The sequence below is a fragment of the Callorhinchus milii genome, unplaced genomic scaffold (genome assembly GCF_018977255.1).
Source record: "Callorhinchus milii isolate IMCB2004 unplaced genomic scaffold, IMCB_Cmil_1.0 Scaffold17, whole genome shotgun sequence".
NCBI lineage: Eukaryota > Metazoa > Chordata > Chondrichthyes > Chimaeriformes > Callorhinchidae > Callorhinchus > Callorhinchus milii.
This window is the reverse complement of record NW_024704758.1, coordinates 15,217,114-15,239,198: the sequence shown is the minus strand read 5'-3', so window position 1 is coordinate 15,239,198 and position 22,085 is coordinate 15,217,114. Positions and strand designations below refer to the sequence as shown.

General features: G+C 44.4%; 2 protein-coding genes across 2 annotated transcripts; both read left to right on the top strand.

The window, feature by feature from the left end:
* The first annotated feature begins 149 nt into the window (after positions 1 to 149).
* LOC103175065 (alpha-1,3-mannosyl-glycoprotein 4-beta-N-acetylglucosaminyltransferase C) lies at positions 150 to 15,306 on the top strand. Its single transcript, XM_007887818.1, has 4 exons — positions 150 to 213; positions 9,972 to 10,117; positions 13,400 to 13,538; positions 14,070 to 15,306. The coding sequence occupies exons 2-4, from the start codon at positions 9,995 to 9,997 to the stop codon at positions 15,212 to 15,214; spliced, it is 1,407 nt and encodes a 468-aa protein (XP_007886009.1). The 5' UTR covers positions 150 to 213; positions 9,972 to 9,994; the 3' UTR covers positions 15,215 to 15,306.
* Positions 15,307 to 20,282: 4,976 nt separating this feature from the next.
* Positions 20,283 to 21,706, top strand: LOC103175112 (ras association domain-containing protein 10). Its single transcript, XM_007887875.2, has one exon. The coding sequence runs from the start codon at positions 20,284 to 20,286 to the stop codon at positions 21,697 to 21,699; it is 1,416 nt and encodes a 471-aa protein (XP_007886066.2). The 5' UTR covers position 20,283; the 3' UTR covers positions 21,700 to 21,706.
* The last annotated feature ends 379 nt before the right edge of the window (positions 21,707 to 22,085 follow it).

Here is a 22,085-nt window from a genome sequence, read left to right as displayed (position 1 = left end):
GTTACTGAAGGCACTTGTTCACAAATAAATAGTTAATATACAGCACTCTTAGCACATGAGAGGAGGAGTCTATGGAGAGCAGTGGGTGTAACAGAAAATTATCACAAGGATCAGAACTTAAAAGTTTTTAGAGTGCAACCTTCACAACTAGACATCGACAGTCCTGAATTGTTTTCCGCAAATTCTCAAAGAACAACTGATGCTGAACTGAAGGTACAGGCTTTTCAAAAATAATCTCAGACAAGTTAAGGAATAAGGCCTTTGAACTGGAATGAACTTTGGTGGAAGGGAGAGAGAGATGCACACAGAATTGACTGTTGTAGGGCTGCTAAAGCAATAGTGTTTTCCGTTCTGAATGCATAAGATCAGGATTCAATTCAGAGAATGGGGTGAATCTAGACACTGATCTTGTAAAGGATTTTATCTGTGAGGTTGTTAAGTGGGTTTATGATAAATGATCCCACTGATCTGCACCATAGTGATGCCTTTATGTGAATTTTGTGAATTTGTGAAATCTAAAAGGATCCTGTAGAAATCATTGGTATAATCAGTGACAAATCATTTTTATTCTTGCTGTTGGCATAAACGTATGTACAAATGAGAATCCAAATAGCATTTCATGGTGCATCATGTGCTGACATTTACACATTCTTATCATTGAAAAGAACTCTGCAATGTCTTATAATTTTAAAATCCAAGTTATTATAGTTATAATACTTAATTTAATTAGGTTTTCCTTGCTCTTGTAAAGCACTTGGGGTTAAGAACATAAGAACAGAAGAATTAGGAGCAGGAGTAGGCCATTCGGCCCTTCGTGCCTGCTCCGCCATTCAATAGGATCACGGCTGATCTTCAGACCTAACTCTAATTACCCGCCCTATCCCCATATCCCCTAATCCCTCTATTTTTCAAGAATCTATTAGTCTCAGCCTTGAAAATGTTCAAGGACTGAGCATCTACAGCCTTCTGGGGTAGTGAATTCCATACGTTCACTACCCTCTGAGTGAAGAAATGTTTCCTCAACTCTGTTCTAAGAGGCTGACCCTTAATTTTAAGACTGTGACCCCTGGTTATAGATTCTCCTACCAGGGGAAACAGTCCCTCTGTGTCTACTTTATCAGCCCTTTAAGAATCTTATAAGTTTCAATAAGATCTCCCCTAATTCTTTTGTACTCCAGAGAATACAGCCCCAGTTTATTCAGCCTCTCCTCATAGGTCAGTCCCCTCATCCCAGGAACTAACCGAGTGAATCTACGCTGCACCCCCTCGAGGGCAAGTATGTCCTTTTTTAAATAAGGAGACCAAAACTGCACACGATACTAGGTGCGGTCTCACCAAAGCCCTATACAGTTGCAGCAAGACTTCCCTACTCTTATTTTCTAAACATTTCGAAATGAACGCTAAATGCCGTTTGCCTTCCTAGTTGCTGCTGCACCTGCAAACTAACTTTTTGGGACTGGTGTACAAGGACACCCAAATCCCTTTGAATACTAACTCTATCTAACTTCTCCCCTTCCAGAAAATAATCTGTTCTTTTATTCTTGCTACCTAGGTGAATAATTTCACACTTGCTAACATTGAATTCCATCTGCCACCTACTTGCCCACTCCCCGAGCCTATCTGTATCCCGTTGCAATCTTTTTCCATCATCCTGAGAGCTCACTCTCCCACCGAGTTTAGTATCATCCGCGAATTTAGACACATTACATTCAATGTCCTCGTCCAGATCATTGATGTAAATAGTAAACAGCTGAGGCCGAGGCACTGATCCTTGTGGCACTACACTAGTTACATCTCCTGCCAATTCGAGAATGATCCGTTTATCACTACTCTCTGCTTTCTACCCGATAGCCACTCTTCTATCCATGTTAATATTTTCCCATTAATCCCGTGGGCCTTGATCTTGAGTTAGGAATTTGTACTTTTTTAAAGAAGAGGCAACATCATTAAATACAAGTATGGAATCATGGTCAATAATAGGTAACTTTCATTCTCACAGTAGTCAAACCACTTTACAGCAAATCCTCTGAATCATTTTGAGACGTCACGACGATGTGATAAGACACAATATTAAATGCAAGGATTATTATTAATAACTTCAATTAACTTTTTTTTCCTGCATTTAATTAATTAAATAAATAAATAAAATGAAACTCATGTTTGACACAGCACCTTAAATACTCTTTCCACCCCCACTCTCACCTTCCCATTCTGGTTTAACCAAATCTAATGGGAAATAAGTCAACAATTATTCCACCTGGGTTCAATTCCAGGCAGGGCGAAACCTTGGGCAAGTTTCCGTACTCCACACAGAGCCTGATAATAATCCCTCCAAAACCAAAAACAATAATAAATTGGTCATTTTCAATCTACGACTGTTTGTGGGACATTGCTGTGCGCAATTGGCTGCCGCGTTCACCCACAAATATACAGTCAATTCACTTTACAGTGTGTTCTGTGAAGCGCTTTGGGACGTCCTCCCGACGTGAAAAGCGCTATATCAAATGCAAGGATTATTATTATTATTATTATTATTGAGTTGGAATGAGTCATCTTGTTAAAAGACCTATTCAATGGGACTGTCATTTTTAATGCAACAAGAAAGTTAATAAATTAACATTGTAGGATAAAGAACCTTCAGTGTCGTTATACAGGAGTTTTTAGTGTTTTAAGTTCTTGATCATACCCCCCATCACATACAATATAAATTCACTCTACATCTTGTGAAGCGCTTTGAGACATCCTCCTGATGTGTAAGGCACTGTATCAAATGTAAGGCTTATAAAACCTCGGACTTCATAGCTCGACCGTGATCTAAACTAAAGACTTATAACTGAGGCTACTTGTAGAACAAGATACCTATTTGTTATTGTCCTTGAAAATAGAGCCAGAACGAAAAATATTCATAAGTTCTCGAAATAATACTTCAGTGTTCAAGCTACTAAGCAGTTCCAAATCCTACACTGCACTGAATATAATAATCCTGCATTGAATACGGTGCCTTATCATGTTGAGATACCAACCACTTTGCTACCCTCCACCCCTCAAATGGATGATGAATATTATCAAGTGCTGTGGGATCTTTAACATCCACCTGTTTCATTGAGTTAAACCAGCAGAACAGGTATTGGTGAATGTTGAAGATCAACTTTAATATCTCGTGCAAATGATGGCACCTCACAATAATGCTACACAACTCCAGCTCTGGATTAAAACCCTGATGTGGGACATGAACCCACACCTCGTGCCTCGGAAGTGAGAGTGTGAGTGACAACAGCTCACAGCTCAGCCAAGCTGCAGGGGATTGTGAAGGTCAAGTTCAGGACAAACACCAGGAAATATTTCTCTACAATAATAAGGTTTCCCTAATAATAAGGAACAGAAGAGAATTTAAGGGTGCCGACCAAAAACAGGGTCAAAGAGAAAGGTTTTGGAGGCGGGACAGGAGAAAAGTGAAGGGATCTTAAGGAGACTGTTCAATAGAGAGGGGGAGGATGGCTGGAAGCTCAGTCACTGATTGTGGGACAGGGAAGGTGGGGGCAGTGAGGAGCAAGAAGCAGATTGGTCATTTATTTGTTGTCAAACAGATATTCATGTGATTCGGGTTGAGAACAATAGCTGCTCAGTCTTATCAGATTTGCCTCTGAAATAAATAACCTATGTATATGAGTCTGCGCAGTGTAATACATAACGTAATCATACACTCTCGAATTCTGTCGTGTTGCCTCGCCACATTGAGTGAAGGTCTTATTCACACACCGATGAGCCATCAACTCCTGTGTCCCCCACTCTCTGGGAGCCTCTCCCTCTCATCTATGGGGTGGTGGGGGGGGGGGGGGGGGGGTTGGTGGAGCATAGGAAGAGCTGCATTGTCACTGGTGCTGTTGGCCCTCAGATTGATTCCTCAAACTAGGTCCCCATCCGCATGTTCAGGTGGAAAGTTGATGATCCCTGACTATTTGGAAAGGGAGTGGAGTTTCTCCCAGTGTCCTGGCCACCATTCCCTGTGCCCCGCACCCCTCCCCCCCGGACAAAACTAATTATTCACTTCATGTTATTCAATGCCAACTAGTTTGTAGCTCTACTCTCTGGGTATCTATCTCCAGATAAACTGAACACACACCAATGAGGAGGGCTGAATGGACACTACTGCTTGGAAACTTCTTTATGGAGCTGTAGGTTTTGAGGTTTGAAAGTTTGTATTATATCCGAGAAATTGTACTGTGTTTGAGCAGAGTCTGCACAAACAGACTGTTTAGTGAAGGAGAGGCATTTGATTTGAATATGCTTTAGCACGGTGGTGGGTTTCCGTACGTGTCACTAGCTCAGCTAAACCATCAGGTCATCAGAGAAACTGACCATAACTTTATAATAATCATTAATTAATCAATCATACTCCTGGACTTTTCCCATTGGGAGAACGTCACAAAGCACTTCACAGGATTCACCGTAAAGCAACAACAAAATTACATTTGTAAACAAAGTGTGAAACAAAGTAATTATACAGTGTAATGGGCAGGACTGTTTGGTCAGCTCTTTTGCCTGTAAAGAGCAACAGAACGAGGAAGTCACGAGAAAGGAATTACCTTGAATGCTTGTCTGGTTGGTTGATGGAAGAGATTAAAAAGACAAATGAAAGCCTCACCCTCCAGCTCTTTTCTTATGTTCCCTTTACTCACAGGCTGGGCCACAAGAAAATGGTTGGTGACCCCTCGACACCGCGCCCCCCACCCCCCTTTAATCTACTCTAGAGTTAGTTGTAAGGATGGAGATGGTATCTTTGCCCTCTGCCTTGCGCGATGTGCAAAGTGTTTCAGGTTTTAAATCCTGTGAAGTGTTTTGAGACAACGTGATAAGGCGCTGTAACAAATCTAAAGATTATTATTTTTCCTCTTCGGTTTTGTTTGCGTAAACATTTTGGTTCTGATGTTGAGTGAGGGTGTGGGTTGATCGGTTGTAGAGAGATTTTCTTTTACATTGAATCCTTCACTCCGTTGATCCTCTGCACTGGGTGGTGTGTCTCCTAGGTGATGCTGGGTCCGGTTTGCAAATTGAATAATTCCATTTGAAGCTTCTCCCTTGATTAAAAAAAACACAAATAAAAATATTGTATGCTGCTGATTCCACTGACGAACGGTTTGTTCCTCACTTTGTCATTCTTCATAAAAAAATCAGCGAAGCCATGAAATGGCTTCAATGGGATGAGACCCACAGATCCAACCATTTAAGCTCTTCATTGGAAGGGTCCGAGGGATATTATCTTACAGGACCAGATAGTATACCTTAACCCCATATGAATAGGAATGCACGGTGCCAGCACTGATAACCATACACAATTAGATTTGCTCAAAACCTGCCAGACCAGTTAAGCAGGTTGATTCGGTGCTGCGCTCCATTTGATTAAAAGGGGAAATCTCACTACTTGTGTTATAACGCTGAAACATTGAACAGGAGAGCAAGGGTGTTGATTGGTACCTGTGTGGCCACATCTTCACCCCCAACTGGAGACAGAGGAAAAAATGTGTATTTTTTGTGGCACATTATCACGTCAAAATGTCTCAAAGTGCTTCACAATAGTGACTGCTTTTTCATAGCCAACCGTAGTCATTTGTTTTGGTGTAGTTGACTAGCGACAGAATCTCTCTATCTCTCTTTCTCCATCACCACATCTCTTCCTCATGGTGGAATTGCATTTGATTTCATTCAATTGAGATTAAGTTAGTTTGTGGAACAAGTGGTTCTCAGGTGCTGGGAGTCGAGTCCTCTCTCTCTCGCGGGAAACGCTCACAGGAAGTTAATGTATTGTTGAATCGAAAGCTGCAAAAACACCAGGAAACTTTTTTGTTAAGTGCGTTTTTCATGCAGACAAAGTGAAAAGTTGTAGACACTTTGGAACATTCAAGAGAAAGTTAGTTGAAAACCTTATCATTTGCATCAAGGGAAAACTATTCCTACATTTGCATCCAACGGCATGAGGGCAGGGAATCATCCCACTCAGCTCTTGTTAACCCTGCAAGCCTTAGCCCGAATGGATAGTTTGGTCATAGCTGGACAAGTAGTGGGAAAGCTTGCCAGGCAGAACTCTCAATGGCGAGCTATGCATTTTTAACTGGTTAGACTCCATTAGTTTCCCCAACACACTCTAGGCTCCCCCCAAGCCTTGTCTCTTGCCAACCTGTGCTTAACATTTGCCGGAATATTAGCATGATGCATCCCTCCAGGGAGAGAGAGAGAGGGACACATTCCATTCCAATAATCTATCTCTGGGATTCCGATGTGTGGGTGGGATACATGGAAATCTCAGCTTGGTTGTTAAGCATGATGATGGGTTTCCACATGTGTCAGACACCCGGCTGACCAAAAAAAGCCATGTATGTAAGTTACTATCTGAACCTCACATCCGTCCACTTGTGCCTTTAAACGTACAAATTTATATTGTTTTTCTTTGAATTTGGAGCGAGGCGGGAGAGGGAGGTGGGAGTTGGGAGAGGGAGGTGGGGTTGGGAGAGGGAAGCAATAGGAAGAAAACCAGTGACAAATAGTTGGAATACTTTTCCAAAACTCCCACAGGTTGCAACATGCTGTGACCGTTTCAGAGCCCGTGGGACGTCAGCTCAGCTAACAGCAAAGCTATGAGTGACAAAAGAAAGACAGAGAGATTTTGTTGGTGCGCTGGACAGTGCTCTGTGCATAAAGCAACATCAGTCTGCTTCATAGGCCTTGGAGCTTGGTACTGATCCTGTGTGTGTGTGTGTGTGGGGTGGGGGTGGGGGGAGGTGGTGGCTGGTGAGGAGGAAGATGAGGGAGGTGCGAAGGAACCAGTGAGAGTGGGGAGGTCAAAGAGGAAGGTCTTCAGGTGAGGTCTGAAGATGGACAAGGCAAGGGATTGAGGCAAAGAGTTCCAGAGTGTTGGGGGGTATTGGCTGAAGGCTCGGCAGCTGCTGGTGCAGAGGAGTGGATGAGGGATGTGCAGGAGGCGAAGGGAGGGGGTAGAGGAGTAGGGTGTGAGCAGGTCAGAGAGGTAAGAAGTGACAGGCAATGAAGTGATTTGTACATGAGTGTGAGAATCTACACACATGCCTCCACCTCTCCTAATGCCCTCTCCTAATTCCCTCTCCTCCCTTCTGCATCATCGAGTTTCTTCTTATATACAGATAGGTTAGAACAGGGATGGGCAATTATTTTGGCTGGCGGGCCACTTCACAAATTTTGGTAAGCTTTGCGGGGCACACGCTTAATATAGGCGCAAATGCTTAATAATAGCTCAAAATCAAGTCTCACACTTGCACACGTATAAAATAAAGTCTATATAATTGACATTCATTAAAATTAGGTTAAATAAAAACAACTCATTGAGCAGACATTTATTCAATATTTATTCATTTATTCACATGTTGATGAGAATGTGAGACACTCACTCAATGGGAAGAATGAAAGAGCTGATGTGCATTAACCAGACAATGAAGTCAGGCATCGTCTCCGTTGTTGCAATGCGGAGAACTGCTGCAAAGTGGTCATCGGTCATCACAGATCTATGTTTTGATTAATTGAATTTCATCACAGAAAATTCTGCTCGGATATGTATGCTGATCCAAACAGCACAAGCATCATCCGGGCATGCGCATTTATTTTTGGAAAGGTATATTCATTAAGAGAGGCGTAAAAACTGGGAAGCGGCATTGATTTGAATTGCTCCGCAAGCAATGGATCACATTGTGGATCAATAAGCTTGAGTTGGAGGTCAAATGGGGCTTTGTCAACATCAAATGAGAAAGGTGAAGAGACCAAAGACAGGTCATTTGTGGAGTCCTGTAGCTCAGTGGTTAGAGTACTCGCCTGGCAAGCGAGACACCTGGGTTCAATTCCAGGCAGGTCAGGGCGATACCTTGGGCAAGTTTCCTTACTCCACACAGAGCCTAATAATAATCCCTCCAAAACAAAACAATAATAAATTGGTCATTTTCAATCCACGACTGTTTGTGAGGACGCTGCTGTGCGGAATTGGCTGCCGCGTTTCGCCCACAAATACACAGTCAATTCACTTTACAGTCTATTCTGTGAAGCGCATCGAGACATCTAGAAGACGTGAAAAGCGCTATATCAAATCAAGGATTATTATTATTATTATTTTCGATCAAATTGAAATCCCGGAATCAGCGAGAAAATTTGGCATGTAAGTCAAGAAGTGACAAAGTATACCTTTTAAGGCTTTGATCGCAAACAGTAATCTGTTGCAAAGTTGGAAAGTGGGAGAACAGCCCGTTTCCTATCTGATGCAATAAAATAAATAATTTTGTCTTAAATGACTTGACACTGCAACACAATCGTGCACAAAGGCCCCTTCCTTTGCAGTTTTGAATTCAGTTCATTCATGTGGCCCATAATATCAATGGCAAATGTGGAATCAGAGAACCAATTCGCATCATTCAGCTGTGGGAAATCCAATTTTTTTTGTTTCAAGCCCAAAAATAAATCAATCTCTGCTCTGTTCCCACACACTTTTCAAGACCTTTCCTAAACTAAGCCATCTTACACTTGTGTGACACAGAACATACCTTGTGCTTGGATTCCAATTCCTCAAGCAGAGTGGTAATTCACGTAACTCACTCTTGTAATCTCATCCTGGAATGCAAATTGTTTTGTGAAAATGCTTTGCTCTTTCTGGATTCAAACAACCATCTCATCAGCTTTTTTTCCTTTTTTTTCAGCAGAAATGTTCTTATATTTGCAAGCGTGTTTGCTCTCAAAATGGTGATTCAAGTTGTAGCCTTTGAGCACTGCCACACTTTCTTTGCAAATTAAGCACCGCTTTTCCACCCACACCGGTAACAAAAAAANTTTAGAGGTCCATTCTTTGTTAACTATTCGGCCTTCAGCGTCCACTTTCCGCTTCTTTGATAAACTAATTTCTAATTAACATCCTCTTCAGTAAAAAGTATTGTCGCGGTTGCCGCGTGAGTGTTTTAAAATTTCCCGATCCGTACATTTCTGACGTCAGCCTAATTCGACACTTAAGGGAGCGTGCACACAACTAAGCCGTGTGACTGGCTGATGTTCCCGGTCAGATTCAAATGCGAAATTTGTGCGACTTTCTGGGACTGAACAAACTATACTTTTTTCTATTGCTGGACACAATGACCGGCCGGAGAGAATCATTTGGCGGCCAGATATGGCACTCGGGCCGTATTTTGCCCACCCCTATTAGAACATGGCAGAGTGTCTTCAGCTAAGAGTCTGATTCTTCCTTCCTTCATGTATGCAAATCATTCCTTCCCATGATCATTTAGCGTTGATGTTACAAGGTTATTTACAAACCTGTTTCACCTGTTGTCTCCTTAATGGGAGGGTGTGACACTGGCATTCCCCAAAAATCTTAGCCAGCCTGACATGAAGGTAAAACATGTATCTGGCCTCTCTCCAGCTGAGGAATTTAGCTATGGTTTCTGAACTTGATTGCTATCTAACAGTTAGTGGAAGTGTCTGTGTGGGTGTGTGAGTGTGTGTGAGTCACCACAGACACATTCATTGGATTAAGTGACCCCCTTCTTGTGCTGGAAGACATTATGATCCTACGAAGATCAGAAAGGCTTACTTCTTGCCTATTCCCTGAATAATAATCATCATAATCCTTGCATTTGATACAGTCCCTTATCACGTCGTTGAAACCTCTCAAACAGTTTCACAGAATATACTGTAAAGTGAATTGACTGTATATTTTGTGAGCAAAACACGGCAACCAATTGGGCACAGCAGGGTCCCACAAACAGTCGTGGATTAAGTGACCAAATTATTATTATTATTATTTTTTTTTTTGAAGGGATTATTATCTCCAGAAAGCGATCTGCCAATTGACTAACAACTGGGTTCCTACTTACTGTTAAGTAAACGGTTGGGGCCAGCCAGCCGCCGCATTAATAAGCGTTGACAAGTTTTCCGATCAGTGACAGCATCAAAGACTGATGTGTTTTCAGGGCTCGAAGACGAGGGAATCACGATGCTGTGGAGAAAGCTGTTCTGTTTCGTGCGGTGTAATGTTCGCCGCTGGTGTTTGCTGTTGTTCCTCACCACCATTTTACTGTTCTACTACAGGAACGCTTCTGATACACAGCCAACCACGGTAAGATGAAAGCACCATCTCAAGGGTATCAAGGTATAATAATAATAATAGTAATAATAATAATAATCCTCACATTTGATATAGCGCTTTTCACGTCTTCTAGACGTCTCAAAGCGCTTCACAGAATAGACTGTAAAGTGAATTGACTGTATATTTTGTGGGCAAAATGCATATTATATATATATATAGTATGTGGGGCAAAGGTGGGTAATTGGGGTTGAGGTAAGATCAGCCATGATCTCATGGAATGACTGAAAAGGCTCAAGGGGCTGAATGGCCTCTTCCTTGTTCCTATGTTCCTGAGTAATCAGTGATTTGCTATTTTACTAGTTGCCAGTTAAAACATTGGCATGTATCTTGTATGTTTTTATTAATGGCTCACTTATGCTTCCTGCAGCCGTGGGATTTTGCTTACATTGTTCTCTGCCCTTTGAATTAAATAAAGTTTATCCTCAAGGGCACTGGCAGCTTTAATTCCTATGTTCCCAAGGTGATTGGAGATTTGGTAATGTGTAAAAAACACAAATGATCCGAATACATTTGACACTGATTGTGTATCACCAAGGAAACCGGGGTCTGATCTAGTCAGGCCACAAAACAATTTCAATCTAAACTGCTTACAGCCTGTTGGCTTTCTCCCTGTTCTTACAAAACAAGAGGTGGGTTTGTGGGGGTTGCAAACTAAGATACATTATTGCACTGTTTTTCTCTTGCTTTGTCAAATAATAAAGCTTGCTCCCTTTTTATTTTATTGTTATTCATGTTATTATGAATAATATCATTATTATTTATTTACGATATATTCTGTGAAGTGCTTTGAGACATCTCAAAGACGTGATACGGTGCTATATCAAATGCATTATTATTAATGGATTATTATTATTATTTGACAAAACTAGACATTTTTGAGACATTTTGAGATTACGGAGTGGAGTCCTATAGCTCAGTGGTTAGAGCACTCGCCTCGCAAGCGAGACACCTGGGTTCAATTCCAGGCCGGGGGAAACCTTGGGCAAGTTTCCTTACTCCACACACCTAATAATAATCCCTCCAAAACCAAAAACAATAATAAATTGGTTATTTTCAATCCACGACTGTTTGTGGGACATTGCTGTGCGCAATTGGCTGCCGCGTTCGCCCACAAATATACAGTCAATTCACTTTACAGTCTATTCTGTGAAGCGCTTTGAGACGTCGAGAAGATGTGAAAAGCGTTATATCAAATGCAAGGATTATTATTATTATGTCACTGTATCAAATGCAAGGATTATTATTTATTTATTATCCTTCAGTAACTGGCCATGAGGAGAGCCATTACCTGTTTCCCCCCAAGTATGACTTGTCCTGTTCGATTCTCCTTCCGCACTGACTAGGATGTGCCTCAGTCCCTGCTCAATGCCTTGCCGTGTGACATGCAGAAGTGTAGAACATCCTTAGGTTCAGTCTTATTTCAGAAGAGAGTTTCTTTCTAATGTACTGGAGGAAACCGGCCTCCAAATTGACACTGAGTGTAATAATTTTCCAGAAATCGCAGTGACCTTAAAGGTTATGGCAAACTATTCTCACAAGATTAGTCTTGGAGAAGAAAGATTTTCGGTTCATCCCTCCAGATAATACTGTTATAATACCAGCCGTTAACTGTTAGTCCTAAAACTGGGGGAAATTGTGGACCGCGGATTGTGAACTGGCCTCAATCCCCACTCTGTGACATTGAAGTCACTTTGTTTAAAAAATAATATTTATTTGAATTGCTTTCGTTACAATTTTTCAGTCTCGAAATACAATGTTACTTACAGCTGCAGCGAAAGTGTTTCAAACTAACTTAAGGAAAGAGCCCCCTCTGCTGATCAACCACTTATAGAACCATGAGAGCTGTGACAAAGATGCATTTTGCATTTGTCAGTTATATGTGTATATATGTAATAATTCCTTGCGCTTTATCATCAAGCTTTATCATCAGCACTTCACAATATGTTACTGGAAACTTTAGTGACTGTAGATAAACAAATATTTACCTCTAGATACTGGCAGAGTAATAATAATAATAATGTCCAGAGATATGGTTCAAGTCAAATGGCGTGAGAAAATCAAGCCTAGAACATTTTCTCATATTCATGACTGGGGTCTAATTAGTGGGTGCCCTTTAATGATGTATTTAACATCAATCAGAGACTGACAGAATCACTTCATAAATCATTACATTGGATATTAATAATATAAGTATCGTTAACCTACAATCCCCTCTGATAAACGTGTGATTGCACTTAGTTAAGATGTCCAGCATTAGCCTTGTGTAGTGACCGTCAGATTGTCATCATAAACATTGAGAGTCACTCACTGTGGTTATAAACGCTGTCGTCACAGGAAACTGCTTTTCCCCGATCAACGACTATTGAAGTTACCTTCTTGTTGAACAGTGTTTGGTGTAACTGGAAGCAGATTCCTTGTGTCCTGATATTAGGCCCATTATCAGATGGCAGCAAAGCTGAGCTGCAGATAACACAAAACGCTATGGATTAATGTGTGGCAGGGCTTGGCAGGACCTTAAGCATGTCAGTCATGGCACTTTGTGTCCAGAGCCTTATTGTCTCCTGTCCTGGCATCTTTCCTGCTGTAGCCACACTGAAGGAATTTCACCACATGTGAGTATGTATTAGTTCTCATTTTCCACCTTCAGGGGCAACCTGAGCAGTGAGTAGTCCATCCAAGGCAAGAGATGTCTCAAAGGGAAACATCGATGCTTTGTTGATCTAATCTAAATGTAGCACAAGGTGTCTTGGACGCAGTGAAGTACCTAAGAAGATAAAAGCCCACTTGCAAAGGGTGACTTGTTCTGAGTATCACGATTATGGTATAAATGCCCTGGGATTCTGGCTGGGAATAGGGAGGGCAGGGGGAATCATCTGTGTGTCACTCAGGTGATGTTCAGGTGAATGTTAAAGATCCCACTCGGCACTAATTTGAAAAGAGAAGGGAGTTCCTCCCAGTTTTCTGGTCAAAATTCCCCCTTAATATAAAAAAAGGACATTCACTTTATGGCTGTTTGTGGGACATTGCTGTGCGCAAATTGGTTCCTTGTTTGCCTACAAAATAGAGTCACTAAACTTTATAGTAGAGCCTGTGAGATGCTTCAGGACATCCACTTAGTGTGAATGGCGCGACATCAAATGCAAGAACTATTATTATTTATTGTCACCTCTCAATAGAACAAGCCCTCCAGGCTCCTTTGGTTATATCTGTACATGTTCGACTGATCAATGCCTTGCGATACTTTGATTTCAGAACGTTGTTTGTGCTCTGCAAAATATCAGCAGAAACATCGAGATGAAGCATGCACAGAATTTCACGAGTCATCTTGACATTTTTCAACCATTAAATATTTTTTACCAACATCTAGCTGGGTCGCTTCCTGAAGGCAGAAGTAAGTTGCGTGCGTTGATTCCTTTTTTTGTTTTGCCGGCTGCTTCACGGAATCTAATTTAAATTCTAATTGATTATAATGGTTCCAAAACCATGAATAGTTGTTTTGGGAACCATTGCAATCCTGTAGCATATTGGGTTAGAGCACTCGCCTCGCAAGCGAGAGGACAGAACCTTAGGCAAGTTTCCTTACTCCACACTCCTCTGTTTATGGAGCAGTAAGTAAGAACTTGGATGTTAGTCGATTGACAGATCGCTTTCCGGGTATAATAGTCTCTCCAAAAAATAATAATCTCAGCAATTGGCTGCTGCGATTCGCCCTCAAACTATACAGTGAATTCACTTTACTGTATATCCTGTGAAGCGCTTTGAGACGTCTGAACGAAGGCACTATATCATATGTAGGCATTATTATTATTACAACAACAACAAGATTCCATTTATATATTATATATTATTATTATAAGAATTGAAAACAAGCAAAACTAAATCACCTAAACCTCACAAAACATTTTGCTATTCTTATTTTCAGAATATTTGTCAATAGGGATATCATCAGTCAGGAGAAGAAGAGAGAGTTACCTGGCAGGCACACTGCAGTCTATTTTTGAGAAGAGCAGTCCTGAGGAGTTGGAGGAGATGGTGGTGGTAATTTATCTAGCAGACTTTGATGTGTTGTGGAGCATCAACACTGCGAAGGAAATTGAAGCTAAGTTTGGATCGCACATCGATGCAGGACACCTCGTGGTCATCCGTTGTCCCCAAGACATTTACCCGACATTGGAAGGGCTCAAAAGAAATTTCAATGATCCAGATGCCAGAGTCAGGTACAGATCAAAGCAGAATGTGGACTATGCTTTCCTAGTTAACTCCTGCACCAAACTGTCTGACTATTTTTTAATGCTGGAAGATGATGTGTTGTGTGCCAAGAATTTTGTGTCTTTAATGAAGAGATTTGTGGCTTCAGTTGACAGTTCCTGGACCACCCTGATGTTCTCAAAACTGGGCTACATTGGCAAGCTGTACCACAGCGCTGACCTGGCCAAGCTAGCCAGGTTCTTGCTCATGTTCTATGACGAGATGCCCTGTGACTGGCTACTGGAGCATTTCCACAGGGTCAAAGCCCAACCTGAGGAGATTCGTTTTAGACCGTCTCTCTTTCAGCACATGGGAAACTACTCTTCATTCCAGGCCATTAGGAATAAACTAAAGGATGATGATTTTGTGGAGGTTTGGAATTTTCCCGACAATCCTACAGCGATGGTCTACACAGACATTGAGGTCCACAAGCAATATCAGCCCATTAAGGCATATAACACGAGAAATGGCTATTTCTGGGGTATATCACCTAAAATGGGCAATTACTTCCTCCTGATCTTTGTGAATTCAATCCGGATTAAAAAACTCCAGGTATTGACCGGATCGAATGACCCAAAGGCAGACATGCTGGTTTCCGGCATTGTGGAGCTGGGCCGAGGGAGAGTGACCACGGGAACCAATGTGAGTTGCACCTCGTATAGTAAACTTGGGGACTTTCGTGAAGGGAAGATTGAGATGGAGAATTTCATGACGGAGACTTCTGATAAAGTAGACTGCATCCGCGTGCTGGTGACGAGAGATCAGATCGAATGGCTTATAATTAACAGGATCAATGTTTGGATTCTGAAAGAAAAATAATTCTCCTCTTTCTACTCCACATTGGCAGCTCTGACATGTGACTGTCACCACAACACACACTGCCTTGTTCCCCTGATCCCAACCAACAGCTCGGGTGTGGAACCCTGACTGTCCAGAGCCTTGGGATGTCCTCCTGAAGTGAAAGGCACTGTGTAAATGTTATTTGTTGTTGTTTTTGTTGTTGTGCCCTTTTGCTGTTACTGAATTGCTGCTGACGCCCTGTGCCCTCCAGCACAGAACGGTGGTGGAGGGGTAAGGGGGTAACATCCAAGGGCAATTGACCCCAGGCTCATATCACACATTCAACTGAACAGGCAGACAGGCCCACAGTTTAAATTTCATCTGAAGGACTGCACCTCCAGCCATGGGGTACTCCCCCAGCAGAGCACTGGAGCGTCAGCCTCGAGTTTGAACTCAATGTCTCAACGTGGGGCTTGAACCCACAAGCTTCAGAACTCAGAGGCACGAGTTCTACCAACTGAACCATGGCTGACACCTGTTAAGCTCTGATAAGCTAAATTCTGGTTTGATCTACCAAAGCTGCTTATGATGCTCAATTACTGGGAGACCATTTTTGATTTGTAGATTGTATAATTTGGGACTGGTGTAGTGAAAAATCATTACTCAGGTATAAATTAGGCTACAGTTGTCTGAAATCTTGAGCCATCAAGTTAATAATAATCAATCTCAATGGCAGGCTCTGTTGTTCTTGTTGTCTCTCCATCAATTCTGTGAGAATGATTGAGCCTGAAATTGCCTATGACTGTGGTTGGTGTTGCCAAAACTGCGTCTCTTGATCTGTAAGAAATTGCTGTGAAGAAAGCAGTGTTCAATGTTACCTGAAGAGATTTTCATACAGATATATATTTATATATTTTGTAAAGGTAAAGGTTATCTCATGGGGAGAATAACAATTTGAATAAATATTGCAAATATGTACATATTTACTACACTTTGTTATATAATGACAATCTTTTTTAATTAAGCGATTTAGCTGTAGTGTTTTGTGTACAGGGTTTCTTTTTTGCTCAGCCGGGTGTCTGACAGATGTGGAAACCCATCACGGTGCTTAAGAATATCTAAACCAAGCTGAGAGTTCCATGTCTCCCACCTACACGTGGAAATCCCAGAGGGAGATTGTTGGAATGGAATGAGCTCTCTCTCTCTCCCTAGAGGGACACATCCTGTTTACCTAATTCTGGAAAGTATTAGGTGCAGGTTGGAAAAAGCCAAACTTTAGGGACCCCAGAGTGTGTGTTGGGGTAACTGTTAGAGTCTAACCAGCTAAACCCACACAGCTTGCCATTGATATCGCTGTCCGGCAAGCTTTCCTGATGCTTGTCCAGCAAGGACCACCCTACCCGTTAGCGACCCAACCTTGAATTCCGATCAGAGGCTCAACTTGTTGAATGTTCTCTTCAATTCCTATCTCCAGCTTCAGGTAATATATGTGGGAGGTTAGAACTATGGAACTCTGTGATAATGTCTGACTCCCTTGAATAGATTTGAATGAGATTGTGCAATCTATGGTTCAATTCTTTCAGAAATATTCCACAGCCTTCAATACAGAATAATCACAAGGCACATTATTGTATACAATAATTTAAATTCTACGATTATTTTAACAAGATTTTCAAATAACAATTTGATGCAATTAATGACTGCCAACCACAGACAGGTGGTTTGCAGATCTGCTAATGTCCACATGAAGGCAGTATAAACAAACAGATGGAGTCTAACATCCCGTCAGACTGATTCACAAATATTCTTATAAATATTCCTGGTGTGCTAATTCTGTGTATATATGACAATTTATTCTCAGGCAGAAAAATAAAGAGCCTAATCCTTAGCACCTTTCACATTCGGAAGATGTCTCAAAAGTCTTCACAGCGCAAAGCGTAGTGACTGTGTACATGTAGGCAAACAATAGCAATAACACAATAACACAGTATATCACAATAACATTAAGAATTCCTAAATTGCTTTAAGGTTCGAATGAGAAATTTGTTAAATATATCTTGGAATTTGTAATCATGGTTTATTCCTGTCTTCCAGATAATTGTGGCACCTTTTTGTTTTTTAAATGAATTCCATTTTTCTCAAATACATTAAAGATATATTTTTTTAGAAGAGATTTCATTATGGAAGTCAAATTACAGCAGAGTCAAAGTCTTGAGGCAGAACCTGAAGGGGATGCAGTTCCAAAGGTCGAGTGAGCTCCAGTCATGGAATGGAATGGAAATGACAGAAAGATTTGCATCAAAGTAAACTGTTAACTTAAAGAAACTCTGGCTGAGATTATCCAACTCTGCACAGTCAGGATGGGAATCAGGACCTTCCCCTTTCTCCTGTCTCAGCGAGTATCTCCAGTAATTAGCTGAGTGACGGGGGTGGTGGGGGTGGTGGGGGGTAATGGGAGCTTGTCACTGTGACATCTCTCAGATGTGGGGAGGCATTTCAATTGGATTAAAGTCGTCAACACTGTAGGTTTGTAAACAAATCAAAACAAGTTTGTCAAATACATCTCATGAGCACAATGTCCTCTTTATAACCGATCCGTTGTGATTTATGCCAAATGTGGCCTTTTAGTTTTGCGAAGGCCAAATACATACATACTATCCTCCCTGCTGCTTTTAAGGCTGTTACAATGTGGTGTTCTGTTCCCAAACTCCTCCTCTGTAACCCACATACACATCCACCATCCACCTCCTGACAGCTCCTCACTGTTTCATTTGGAAAAAAGAAAAGCTAATTGAATAATGAAGCACCAAATGGAACAGGAACTATTCAAAAAGGACCGACTTCCTCATGGCTTAAAACAACAGCAATTGATCGATTGCCGGAAAGCTTGTCAGACAACGGTATCAATGGCAAGCTGTGTGGGTTTAGCTGGTTAGACTCTTAACAGTTACCCCAACACACACTCTGGGGTCCCTAAAGTTTGGCTTTTTCCAACCTGCACCTAATACTCTCCGGAATTAGGTAATCAGGTAATCAGGATGGGTCTCTCCAGGGAGAGAGAGAGCACATTCCGTTCCAACACTCTCTCTCTGGGATTTCCATGTGCAGGTGGGATGTATGGAAATCTCACATTGGTTTGGAGACTCTTAAGCAATGGTGATGGGTTTCCGCAGGTGTCAGACACCCGGCTGAGCAAAAGATAAAAGAGGCTCAGAACAGCTTCTCCACTGACTGACACCAGGATAGTGAACCGCGAATGAACAATTTAATTGTGGAGTCTAATCATTCACGAGAACCTATGTTACTTACCCGCAAAGCCCCACACGTTCAAACAAACATTGCAGCGTTGGACTATGGAGCGGTTAATAATTTAATAACAATAATGAACTTAAAACCACATTAAACATGACACTCGGGCAGAAATCTACACTGTGTAATATAAATCGGTATATGTCAGTGGACCAGAGCCTGTTCTTTTGAGAGGCTTTTCTCCCTGGGAAAGGGACACCTTCTCCCAACTCAGGGGCCACTTTTGTTCCTTTGCAATCACTGGGATTGGGGCTGTGGGATTTCCCAGCTCGGGTGGGGTTTCTTGCTATTAAAATAAACAACAAACAGTTGATCTCGGAGAGAGGGAGAGGGGTGGGGCGGGGGTGGAGGGAAGGGAGGGAGAGAGGGGAGAGTGAGAGAGGTGGGTGGGTGGGAGGGGAGTGGGAGGTGGGTGGGGGAGAGTGAGAGAGGTGGGTGGGGGAGAGGGGAGAGTGAGAGAGGTGGTGGGTGGGGGGGAGTGAGAGAGGTGGGTGGGTGGGTGGGGGAGAGTGAGAGAGGTGGGTGGGGGAGAGGGGAGAGTGAGAGAGGTGGGTGGGTGGGGGGGGGGAGTGAGAGAGGTGGGTGGGGGGGGGGAGAGTGAGAGAGGTGGGTGGGTGGGGGAGAGTGAGAGGTGGGTGGGGGGGGAGAGGGGAGAGTGAGAGAGGTGGGTGGGTGGGGGAGAGGGAGAGGTGGGTGGGTGGGGAGAGGGGAGAGGTGGGTGGGTGGGGAGAGGAGAGAGGTGGGTGGGTGGGGAGAGGGAGAGTGAGAGAGGTGGGTGGGTGGGGGAGAGTGAGAGAGGTGGGTGGGTGGGGGAGAGTGAGAGAGGTGGGTGGGTGGGGGAGAGGGGAGAGTGAGAGAGGTGGGTGGGTGGGGGAGAGTGAGAGAGGTGGGTGGGTGGGGGAGAGGGGAGAGTGAGAGAGGTGGGTGGGTGGGGGAGAGGGGAGGAGTGGGAAGGGAAAAAGGCGTGAGAGAGAGTCTGCTGAGATCTGCTAAAAGTTTGCAGCGCTCCTCATTGCCCGGGAGCTGTGTCTGTCTGTCTGTCACATGATAAAGAAGGTTAAACTAACAGTCAACTCGCGCGTCGGGAGCTCAGAGCTCAGGAGAAGCTCAGAGAGAGAGAGAGAGATCCTGTCTGTGGAGAGATTCACACAGAGAGACAGAAAGGGAGAAAACAGACAGACACAGAGAGAGAGAGAGAGAGAGAAAGAAGGAGAAAGCAGAGAAGAGAGAGAGAGAGAGGAATCCCGGCTGTGGGGAGATTTAAGAGAGAGAGAGAAAGAGAAATCGCGACTGTGGAAAGATCAGACAGACAGAGAGAGGAAAAGAGAGATAAGTGAGAGAGAGAAAAGGTCTGATATCTTGGCTCTGGAGATCAGGCTCCCTCTCTCCCTGTCTCCCTGTCTCCCTCCCCGTCTCCCTCTCTCCCCGTCTCCCTCTCTCCCCGTCTCCCTCCCTCCCTGTCTCTCTCCCTCCCTGTCTCCCTCTCTCCCTGTCTCTCTCTCCCTCCCTCCCTCTCTCTCTCCCTCCCTCCCTCTCCTCCCTCCCTCTCCCCTCTCCCTCCCTGTCTCCTCTCCCTGTCTCTCTCTCCCTCCTTCCTTCTCTCTCCCTCCCTCCCTCTCTCCCTCCCTCCCTCTCTCTCTCCCTCCCTCTCTCTCTCTCCCTCCCTGTCTCCCTCTCTCCCTCCCTGTCTCTCTCTCCCTCCCTGTCTCCCTCCCTCCCTCCCTCCCTCTCTCCCTCCCTGTCTCTCTCCCTCCCTCCCCCCCTCCCTCTCTCCCTCCCCCCCTCTCTCCCTCCCTGGGATGGACACGGAGCAGTGTAAGATCACGGTGTGGCTTTGCCAAGAGGAGAAGGTGGTCTCCGGTCTCTCCAAACGCACCAGCTGCGCCGATGTGGTCAGAGCGTTGGTGCTGGACCAGGAGAGGAGTGACCAGGAGGAGGAGGAGGAGGAGGGTGGGGATGGAGAGGAGAGAGACAGCGCTATGCTCTCGGGGTCTCTGGATTCCTACTGTATCGTGGAGAAGTGGAGAGGCTTTGAGAGAACTTTGCCCAACAAAACCAAACTGCTGCGGCTCTGGGCGGCCTGGGGCGAGGAGCGGGACAATGTCACCTTCGTGTTGGTGAGGAGCGAGGCGTCTCTGGCCAACAGCGGGGCCCGCAGCGCTCAGGCACGGGTGGTCCTGAGCCGGGAGACCCCCTGTGCCCACAGGGGCAGTGGCAGTGGCAGGGCCAGGCTGACCCTGGCCGCTCTGCCCCGGGACAAACAGCGCAGGATCGTCCGCAAAGCGTTCAGGAAACTGGCGAAGATCAACCGCAAGCGCCGGGGGGGGAGGGACAGCGGCGGCGGCAAGGAGGAGGCTGTGGGGCGCATGGAGACCCTGGTGCACCTGGTCTTATCTCAAGATCACACCCTCCGCCAACAGCTGCAGAGACTCCGGGAGCTGGACAGGGAGATAGACAGGTACCAGGTCAAGGTCCACCTGGACAGGATGCAGAGACATGGCGTCAACTATGTGCAGGACACGTACCTGGTGGACGGGGCGGGAGAGGAGGAGAACCCGAACCCCAGCCCTCACCCCAGCCCTAACCCCAGCCCTAACCCCAGCTCCAGCCCTAACCCTACCCCGGGAGCCGAGGCTGTGACGAGGGGCCGTGAGCAGGTGCAGAAGCTCCAGGACCAGTTGTCCCGTCAGGAGGAGCTGATAGAAAGAACCAGTCTGGAGATCCAGGAGGAACTGAACAGGCGGTGGATGAAGCGGCGCCGAGAGGGACCGGATTGGGACAGTCATCAACCCGGGGAGCAGCGAGACCCCGAGGCCCAGGTATCTCTGTCCCTCGAGAGGCTTCAAACCCAACTGGACACCAGTTTGTACATTGGTCTCCGGCTCAACACGGACTTGGAGAACATCAGGAAGCAGCTGTCTGACAGTCAGGGCTTGTGTGAGGACAAGGAGAGAGAACTGCAGAGTTTGGCCATGGAGGTCGCCGGCTCTCTGACCATCCAGGAGCCTCGACACAGACTGGAGCCCCTTCAGGGTGAGGAGGTCAGAGCTGGTGACCCTGGGGTGGCTGAGAGCAACACCGCCGGTTGGGGAGAGGCACTTACTCTGTCCAAGACCTGCCTGGACATCAACGAGGATGAGGACTCTGACACTGGGCTGAGCTCAATGCACAGTCAGGACTCCGACAATGTCCCGGTCTGTGAGTCCCTGGTGTAGGGAGGGAGGGGGGGAGGGGGGGAGGGGGTGGAATGGGTTGGGTTGGAGAAAGGGTTAAAGAAATCCAACGAACTGTTCAGGACAGGACACAAGCACCATCTCAGGGCAATAAGGAATGAAGAAAACAAGGGAGAGGAGGGGGGGATTTTTGTAACAACCAACCCACCTCCCACTCACCCACCCACTTCTGTAATGGACAAATAACCAGGATAAAATGCAACCCCCAATTCCCAGAGGGACCAGCACTGGTTTCTATACATTGTAACGTGGTCCACAAATAAATCAGTGCTTTTTCAACTCTGCCTTTTGTTGGTCGATGAGAGGAAACTAAAAGCGTTTTGATAGAAGCATTTGTGCCTTTAGTTTGACTGTTTGGGTCTTGGAGA